Genomic DNA, 10,108 nt, shown 5'->3' on the forward strand with positions numbered 1-10,108 from the left:
ACGCTTTCCAAATAAATGTTTTTTCGTGGTTTCAAATACCAACAATTCTCTCTCAAGATGCCCCACGCTATAACCACCATTCTCATATTGTATCTGATATGAACAACGACTACATGTATCACACCACACTCGAACACCTATCCCACCACAATAATCCGATAGGTTTCAATCTTCTGCTTTGTACGTAGAAGATCGTTTTGGGTTAAATATTGGTTCCGAGACATTCAAACCACACGGTTGGTAGTTAAACTAAAGCAAGCTACTTCCCGTGTCCATATAAAGCAGTTGTTCGAGCTTTATCTCACTGACCCTCACATACGCAAAAAACCTGACTTTTCTGGTCGATGGAGAAACTCGAGACTTGGGGTATCGAATGAAAGACGATATGCGTGCTATTGAGCCGATCAAATCGAAGTCAGCTCTATCCTTTAGTGTGTCCCGCATTGTAGAAGGGAGAATGGACGGAGTGGTGATGAAATAGTCTCGTTATTATGAGCCGCGGGTTCGGAAACTGGTCGAAATGTTGTTTCGAGAAGCTCATCGGTGGTTGACATTCTGAAATCTTGGTTTTCTTTTGATAATCAGTGTTGTGCACATGGCTATGGCGGCAAGAATTAAGAAAAAGATTACCTTCATCCTTGATTTTGAGCACGGATTTTGAGCACGCAGGAGAAAGTTGAGAAAGGGAAATGGTGAAATGGGTGCGGGTGCAAAGATTTGATCTTTGCTATAATGAAAAAAAGTTGACGCGAGAAGATGAAGGCGGCTTGGGCTGTATTTTGTAATTGCAGAAGCTACCGTAATGTTAAACTCAACGCCTCAATCTTACGAAACCACCCATTTTAATAATATGAGTTGTAATAAAAATACTTAAAATTTTAATTTATAATAAATTTCATGGAATTTTGTGTTGTTTAATGGTGGTTTAGTTTTGTGTTGGGGAATATTGCTATCAAATAATTTTCGATATTCGATTAGAAAATGGTATGTAATCGTAATTATTTTATAATAATATATGAGTAGTGAAATCCAACCTAATTTCAAAATCATAAGAAATATTTAATTTCATCCAAAAGACTACTTAAATATGATTAATAAAAACATATGGTTACGACCTTCGGACAAATATATACAATCAAAATATTAATTTGTTTACGATAGCATGCATTTGGGTTTTCTAGAATACAATAAAAATTAACAGATTGGATTTTTGTAAAAAATATTTAATTTGAGTACTTTTCTTTTTAGTTCGAATATTTTTTAAGTCTTGAGTATTAACATATTTTGTTTTCAAGGTATTTGATTTCGTTATGATATTTTTCCAAAAAAAAATAAAAATAAACTGTTATCAGTAATTTGTTTGAATCAGATTTGACGAATAATAGAACACAACGACACATTCCTCCTTTGTTGTTTATACTAACATAATTAATTATTTCAAGTGTGTTGCACATAAAAGACGCTGTGACCCAAAAAAGATATGTCCATTGGCTTTACGATAAAAGACTGAAATCTTTTTACGTATCACCTTCTGTTACGAGGGTTTATTCCTTGATTTAAGGATAGACCATATCTAGGTGCTTGCTTTATTATATGATATTATTTCCTTCCAAAGAATAGCCGTGGATCATGGGATTTTTTAGGGAACTTGGGATTTTTTTGGCTTTGTCTTCTTTGTATAAATATTTTGTTGAATCAATGAAAAAGAAGAACAACATCTTAATTTGTCATGGTATCAGAGCTAGGTTTAGGTTGCTTCAGAAAATGATTTCTCTTGTTTTCTTAACCATGGCTGAAGGAGCCACACTTCTACCACCGGCAAAGATTGATCCCAGTTCGCCATTCTACTTAGGGCCACAAGATCGCCCTGGCGACTTTATTACTCCCATTCGTTTGAAGCTTGACAATTTTGATGATTGGTCTCATGCTATTCGCGTCGCTCTTTCCTCTCGACGCAAATTTGGTTTTCTTAATGGAACAATCACAGACCTCATCCCCCCTTGTACGAAAGATGATTGGGTCACGATCCAATGCATGCTAGTCTCATGGCTCACGAATACGATTGACCCAGAGGTACGTTCTATGCTCTCGAATTATGATGATGCTAAACGTTTATGGGATGACTTGCACGAACGATTCTCGATTGTGAACGTTCCGCGTATTCACCAACTTAAAGGGGATGTTAATAGTTGTGAGCAAACAAAACTTATGCATGTTGCTATTTATTTCAGTAAATTGAATGTTTTGTGGGATGAACTCGATAAACATGAGCCTTTGATTTCTTGCAAGTGTGGTAAATGTACTTGTGAGGTTGGTAAACAACATGAAAAAAGGCTTGCCGATGATAGGTTGCACCAATTTCTTCTTGGCATGTGTTCCGATTATTATGCCAATTGAGGACGACTCTTTTGTCACAAGATCCTCTCCCTACATTGAATCGGGCATTCCAACAAATCGCTCAAGATGAGCGAGTTCGGGATCACACGCTCCATTGAAGAGAAACCCGATGCCATAGGTTTTGTTGTACGTATGGATACTAGATCCAAACCGCATCTTGATAGAACAGAGAAGGCGTCCTTGATTTGTTCTCACTGTCACAAATCAGGTCATGATATTGCTACATGCTTTGACATCCATGGTACTCCAGATTGGTACTTGGAAAAATATGGATCTAATCTTGAGGGAAAAGGCAACTTGAAGGGCAAACCAACCACTTCGTCAAAAAAAATTTCAGCAGGTCGTGGTCGTAATGGAGTACGTGCTAATGCTACCACACCCGATGTTAATCATAGTACACCTTCTGAAAAGTCGATCCCCACTCCTGTTGTGCAAACCATTCCGAGCTTTACTGCCGAACAATGGGCTGCATTATCGGCCACGTTTGGTTCCTCTTCTACTTCTTCTAACAGGCTGCATGGTAAGTTGGGAATGAATGATTGGATAATTGATACCGGCTGCTCTCATCATGTTACCGATGATGAATCTTGTTTGTTGAATATTAAAGCGGTTTCTCCATGTCCCGTGGGTCTTCCGGATGGTCAAACGGTGGCTGCTACTAAGGAGGGTGTAGTGAGACTAACGGACACAATAGTGCTCCAACATGTTCTTTTTGTTCCTAAACTACACTGCAATTTAATTTCGGTATCAAAATTGAACGATGATCTAAATTGTTTTGTACAATTTAATTCTAACTTGTGTGCTATACAGGACCAACGTTCGAGGGAGGTGATTGGCACGGGTGAGCGACGGGATGGACTTTACTATCTCCGGCACGGATTAAAGGTGCAAACGGTTTCAGCTGCTAGTTCGAAGTCTTTGGAGCTCTGGCATCGTCGTTTGGATCATCCCTCCGAGAAAGTAGTGAAGTTACTTCCTTTTTTCCATGATTCTAGGGGACATTTGGATACCGGATGTGAAGTCTGTCATCGTGCTAAACATCCTAGAAATAGTTTTCCTTTAAGTGAAAATAAGTCCACTCGGATTGTTGAGTTAATACATTGTGATTTATGGGGTCTATATGATGAACTCTCTTCTTGTGGCACTCGCTACTTTTTAACCTTGGTCGATGATTATTCTCGTGCTATGTGGGCTTATTTATTAATTGATAAACGAGAATTTTTTCAGATGTTTATGTCCTTTCTTGCAATGATTGAACGACACTTCTCTCAAAAGTTGAAAATTGTACGTAGTGACAATGGAACAGAGTTTAACTGCATGAAAGATTATTTTGTGGCGACTGGAATTTTATTTCAAACTTCTTGTGTGGGTATTCCTCAACAAAATGGAAGAGTTGAAAGGAAACATAAACATATTTTGAATGTTGCTCGTGCATTGCGATTTCAAGGAGGCTTGCCAATTTTCTTTCGGGGGGAATGTGTTTTGGCCGCTGCCCACCTGATAAATCGAACTCCATCCACGGTTATTTACAACAAGACTCCTTATGAAATTCTTTTTGGTTGTGCACCTTCTTTTGACGACTTGCGCATTGTTGGCTGTTTAGTTTTCTCTCATAATCAACGAGCTAAAGGTGATAAGTTTGCAAGTCGAAGTCGTAAATGTGTTTTTGTGGGATATCCATTCGGTAAGAAGGGATGGAGTTTATTCGATCTTGAAACAAAGGAATTCTTTGTGTCGAGGGATGTGAAGTTTTATGAGGATGTCTTTCCTTTCTTTAATATGAACGTCACAAATATTGCTCCTACCCGTGAGCGTGATGTTCCTTCTACTGAAGAGTTTATTGGCGATATGAACGACCCGACGCCTGAGGATGCAATCGTTGCTCCAAACACTCGGGATTCTCCTCCTATGGCGACTATCTCCACGGACAGCGAGGGGTTTGATGAAGCCCTCGTAGACTCGGGGGAAACATACTTGGGCCGTGTATTTCGGGAGAAGTTCCCATCGGTAAAATTACGTGACTTCGTGACACATACGGTTATCACAAAAGGTACATCCCTTGCTCCACCTAATCCGCAATCTCACACTCCCTCAGGTACGCCGTTTCCTATAGCACATTATGTTAGTTGTGACAAATTTACGGTGAAACATCGGAATTTTCTCGCAACTATAACTGCAGGTGTTGAGCCACGATCCTTTAAAGAGGCTGCAAAAGATGTTGGCTGGTGCACTGCCATGCAACAAAAAATTCGTGCTTTGGAGGATAATGGCACTTGGACTATGGAAAAATTACCTCCTGGCAAGAAAGCTCTCAGCAGTAAATGGGTGTACAAAATCAAATACAACTCCGATGGTAGCATTGAGAGATTAAAGGCCAGATTAGTTGTCCTTGGTAATCATCAAGTTGAAGGAATTGATTATAATGAGACATTTGCTCCAGTAGCAAAAATGGTGACAGTTCGCACTTTCCTGGCTATTGCAGCATCAAAGCATTGGGAGTTGCATCAGATGGATGTACATAATGCCTTTCTTCACGGTGATTTAGATGAAGAGGTATATATGAAGCTTCCCCCTGGTTTTAGTTCTACATATTCCAATTTAGTCTGTCGTTTACGTAAGTCGTTGTATGACTTGCGACAGGCTCCTCGATGTTGGTTTGCAAAGCTTGTGATAGCTTTAAAGGGGTATGGTTTTCTTCAATCCTACTCCGATTATTCCCTATTTACTTATACTAAAGGTCCTGTGCAGATTAATGTACTAGTGTATGTTGATGATTTGGTAATTGCGGGTAATGATTCCGCTGCAGTGACGCGTTTTAAAGCCTATTTGAACAAATGTTTTTATACGAAGGATCTTGGTGTGCTTAAGTATTTTCTTGGCATTGAGGTGGCTAGAAGCTCTTCAGGGCTGTTTTTATGTCAAAGAAAATATGCCCTAGATATTATTTCAGAGGCTGGATTGTTGAGCTCAAAGCCGGTCTCATTTCCGATCGAACAGAACCATCAGTTGGCGCGTGCCACAGGACCGTATCTCTCGGATCCCGAGCCCTATAGACGTCTACTTGGGCATCTTATTTATTTGGCAGTTACCCGCCCTGACTTGGCATACTCGGTTCATGTTCTATCGCAATTCATGCAGACACCAAGACATGAACATTGGGATGCTGCATTACGAGTTGTTCGTTATTTAAAGAAATCTCCGGGTCAAGACATTCTATTACGTTCCGACAGTGAATTGTCTTTGACAGGTTGGTGTGACTCGGATTGGGCAGCATGTCCTCTTACAAGGCGTTCTCTCACTAGTTGGTTTGTGTTTTTGGAACATTCGTCAATTTCATAGAAAACTAAGAAGCAACATACTGTCGCTCGCTCTTCTGCCGAGGCCGAATATCGTTCTATGGCATTTCTTACCTCTGAACTAAAATGGTTGAAGAGTTTACTTTTGAGTTTGGGTGTTCATCATCCAACAGCGATTCCTCTTTTCTGTGATAGTCAGTCTGCATTGCATATCGCGCAGAATCCGGTATTTCACGAACGCACAAAACACATCGAAGTGGACTGTCATTTCGTGCGGGATGCGATCCAAGATGGTCTTATTACTCCGTCCTATGTACCAACTACGGTTCAACTGGCGGACATTTTTACCAAGGCTTTGGGAAAGAAGCATTTCGATTCTCTTCTTGACAAGTTGGGCATTTTAGACTTACATGCTCCAACTTGAGGGGGGTGTTACGGGGGTTTATTTCTTGATTTAAAGATAGACTATATCTAGGTGATTGCTTTATTATATGATATTATTTCCTTCCAAAGAATAGCCGTGGATCATGGGATTTTTTAGGGAACTTGGGATTTTTTTGGCTTTGTCTTCTTTGTATAAATATTTCGTTGAATCAATGAAAAGGAAGGACAACACCTTAATTTGTCACCTTCTTTTGTTTCCAGAATGTATTATCTAAAAGATATTTTATAAATGATTTTCAATGTTAAGATTTAAACGGATATAATTTAGTCGTACCAAAACCATAACAAAAATAGTATTGTGTGTCACATATCATTCATTTTATTCTAAATATAGTATGCAACAATAAATGTCGTTGACATTGACCTTCAATGGCCGGAATATTTTTGTTTGTGTTATCTGAAAATTATCTGATTATTGGATTTACTGATAGAATGACTTAACCAATTATGGAAACAAATCTAATGTTGTAACTAGCCGATTATTTTTTTACTTTTGGTACTCTCAACTCTCAAATCGCAATCACTAAACCCACCACACACTATTAGCCGCCGTAGCCAGCAACCAAAATATTTAGGTTAGGCATTGCATATTTATTATTTATCATATTTTTTTTATAATATTTCAGATTTTGTGATTTTAAAAATCAAATTTTTTTCCTATAATTATTGATTTATTGTTGAAGACTAATGGCGGAAAATGATAAACCGGAGTTGGAATTTAAGCCAAAGTCTAATGATATTGTTTGGGAATATGTGGTGTTGTACAATAAAGAGAAAAGGGATTGAATCACATGGAAGTTGTGTAAGAAGATTATTAAAGAAGGCATTTATAGGATGAAGCATCATATTGCGGGTATTGTAGGATCAGTTGAAGCATGTCCTAAAGCATCCGATGAGGACAAAAAAAAGAGTGAGATACTATCTTGAACATAGCAAGAATAAAAAGCGACAAAGGGTGGAAGAACTAGAAGAATAAAGGGCGGAGGTGAACATAGGTGTTGATGAAGATGATGGTGATTGTCAAGTGGTGGGAGATAATTCAAAAAAGAAGCCAAAAAACCTCGAGCCTATTGATAAGTGGACATCCGCAATCGATCCAACAAAGGCAAGACAACAAAAAATAAATGATGCCTTGAAGTTAAAGTTTACAAATGATGTGCATGAGTATGTTGCTAGATGGATATACAAAACGGGGGTTCCTTTTCATTCAATTGACAATCAAAGTTTTAGACAACTTGTAGAGGCGACTGGACAATTCAGTCCGAGCTACAAACCTGCAAGTCAATATCTTTTAAAAGAGTCACTTTTGAAACAAGAAGTTGAGAGGACCAAATTTTCTCTAAAAAAACATGAAGAAGAGTGGATGAAAAAATGGATGTTCAATAATGACCATTGCATGGACCGATCGCAACAAGAGAAACATTATGAATATATGTGTTGATTGCAAGCTAGGCACTTCATTTCATGGTTCTATTGAAGAATCAATGGAGGCACACACCGAGGTTTATATATTTGAGTTTGTTGAAAAATTATCATTTAGATTGGCCCGCAACTTGTTGTTCAAGTAGTGATGGACAATGCCACAAACAATATGGTGGCGGCGGATTTATTGAAGGTTACAAAACCTCAAAATTTTTGGACCTCTTGTGCGACTCATACAATCAACCTCATGCTCGAAGCAATTGGAAAACTACTCAAGTTTAGCGGAATGCTTGAGAAAGCAAATACCTTGACTATATTCATCTATGCACATCATAGGACTTTGGCTATTATGAGGAAATATACCAAGAAGAGTGATATTGTGAGGTCCGGGGTGACTAGATTTGCTACTTCATTTTTTACTTTGGAAAGTCTCAAAGATAAGAAAGATCAATTGAGACTCATGTTTACATCCGATGAATGAAGCAAAACAAAGTTAAGGAGTAGTGTGAAGGGGAAAGCCGCGGAAGCGACGATAACAAGTATATCTTTTTGGAATAGAGTTTCTTTGGCTTTGAATGTTATCACCCTTTTAGTGAAAGTTTTACGTCATGTTGATGGTGACAAGAAGCCCTCAATGTCATTTTTATTGGGTGTCTTAAACAAGCCAAACAAGACATTATAAAGTCTTTCAAAAAAGAGAAAAATGTCATCCCTATTTTGAAGATTATTGATGAGAAGTCTAAGGACAGACTTGATAGTCCTTTGCATTATGTCGCTTACTTATTGAATCCATTTTTTTACTTCAAAGATATAAGCATATCAAATGACACCAATATTATGAATGAGTTTTTGAATGGTGTTGAGATAATTTTTCCCACTGACGAGGACATGCAATCTACCATTGCTAATTATGAATTGTTGAAGTATAAAAGTAAATCTGGAAACTTTGGAAGAAAAATGGCGGTCTCGGTGGATGGGTACCATGACTTTGACCCGGGTAAAAATTTTTTCCTTTATATTTTATTCATGCCAGTACATGTATTTTTTTTACCCATATTTGGTTTAAATTTTTTTTTCTCTTTGCTTTTTTAAGTTGGATGGTGGTCCAATTATGGTGGTGACACTCCAAACTTGTAAAAAAATGGCAATGAGATTTCTCTCTTTGACAAGTAGTTTATCGGAGTGTGAAAGAAATTGGAGTCAATTTGAAGGGGTAAATATTGAGAACTAATTCATAAATTATGTTATATATCATTTTTTTTATTAATAACAATGGCTATAAATTTTTAGATGCATACTAAGAAGAGGAATAAGCTTGAGACATCAAGATTGAATGATCTTGTGTATGTCAAATTCAATGCCAATCTTAAGAAGAAGAGTAAAAGAAAAATGGGTGGAGATTTGCTTCTATCCTCTCAAGCTACTTAAGCTCAAGGTTGGCTTGTTGATGATGGTGATGAAGATGAGGTCGAGCCGGGTTCAGGACTTACTTGGAAAATGGTAGTGGAGGCCTCGGGATCGGATGAAGCGCTACAACCAAGGAGGAGTGCAAGGAACATCCCCATTAGAGAACTTGACGAAGATTTAGATACATTGGAGGAGGAGAATGAAGAAGATGTCGATTTTGAGTCCGATGATGAGAGGATCATGGATGTAGTAGATGGTGCATATGTAGATGATTTGGAAGATTAGTTATGTTTAGTCTAGTACTTGTTCTAATGATGGATAATGGATTGAAACTTTGAAATTTAAACTTAGTTTTTTGGTAAATGTAATTATATTACTTTTTTAGCATAATAGCATTAATATGATGATGAATCTTAATTAATTATCTTGTTAGTTTGCATTTATATATTTATTTACACATTATCTAGATGATACTATATTATATGAAGCTTTTTTGTCCTTAAACATTATTTAATTATACATCTTACATAAAAAATGATGACTATTTGTGATTATATTGCATAATTATATATGATTATCTATAAAAAATTACTTGAAAAAATTCAACTGCCTGGGCACCGCCTAAGGGGCCGAGGACCACCCCGCCATCGACTCCCGCCATTTACAACCTTGCCAAAATCCAAAATATTGACAGATTCAGAAAATTTGACTGTGGTATGAATTTGAATTTTGTACCTTATAATGGTTGGTGCCTTGATTCTGAGTCTCCCCGTTGCGTAGGTAAAATCAACAATGAACGAAGCTTTGGAAGACAATCACCAGGAAAATAAAATTAAAACATCATGAATACTCACATCGCTAATAATGAGGACATGAACAAGGAGAAAATTTTATTAAGCAGTCGAGTCGTTGGTTATTCACTACGGCTTTAACCATTTCCTACTTTGCTTCAATCTCTCTTATTCTGTTCCACCCTTTATTAAGCTTTTATCTCCAATTCTCAATCAAAAATGAATCCCTAAAATCATAGTCTTCATTCAAAACCCATCAAAATTTTTAACAAATATGAAACTTTGATTACCAATGTAGTGAAGGACTTGATTTGAAAAGGTACTTCGAATGAGGAACCAGTCAGCTATGAA

General features: G+C 37.5%; 2 protein-coding genes across 2 annotated transcripts; both read left to right on the forward strand.

Annotated features, from left to right (window-relative positions):
- Positions 1–1,788: 1,788 nt before the first annotated feature.
- On the forward strand, positions 1,789–2,397 carry LOC140972045 (uncharacterized). The gene has a single exon (XM_073434522.1). The coding sequence runs from the start codon at positions 1,789–1,791 to the stop codon at positions 2,395–2,397; it is 609 nt and encodes a 202-aa protein (XP_073290623.1).
- A 5,310-nt stretch (positions 2,398–7,707) lies between these two features.
- On the forward strand, positions 7,708–8,987 carry LOC140972057 (uncharacterized). The gene is made up of 3 exons (XM_073434530.1): positions 7,708–7,950; positions 8,653–8,772; positions 8,850–8,987. The coding sequence occupies exons 1-3, from the start codon at positions 7,708–7,710 to the stop codon at positions 8,985–8,987; spliced, it is 501 nt and encodes a 166-aa protein (XP_073290631.1).
- Positions 8,988–10,108: the final 1,121 nt, after the last annotated feature.

Source organism: Primulina huaijiensis, chromosome 1 (assembly GCF_012295235.1).
Source record: "Primulina huaijiensis isolate GDHJ02 chromosome 1, ASM1229523v2, whole genome shotgun sequence".
NCBI classification, from domain to species: domain Eukaryota; kingdom Viridiplantae; phylum Streptophyta; class Magnoliopsida; order Lamiales; family Gesneriaceae; genus Primulina; species Primulina huaijiensis.

Bases quoted from the DNA above. Each gene is read 5' to 3' on its own strand.
- LOC140972057 (XM_073434530.1), top strand. From the start codon at position 7,708: ATGGACAATGCCACAAACAATATGGTGGCGGCGGATTTATTGAAGGTT. The intron at 7,951-8,652 runs GTGACTAGATTT...TGCTTTTTTAAG, and splicing joins GTGATATTGTGAGGTCCGGG to TTGGATGGTGGTCCAATTAT. The intron at 8,773-8,849 runs GTAAATATTGAG...ATAAATTTTTAG, and splicing joins ATTGGAGTCAATTTGAAGGG to ATGCATACTAAGAAGAGGAA.
- LOC140972045 (XM_073434522.1), top strand. From the start codon at position 1,789: ATGGCTGAAGGAGCCACACTTCTACCACCGGCAAAGATTGATCCCAGT.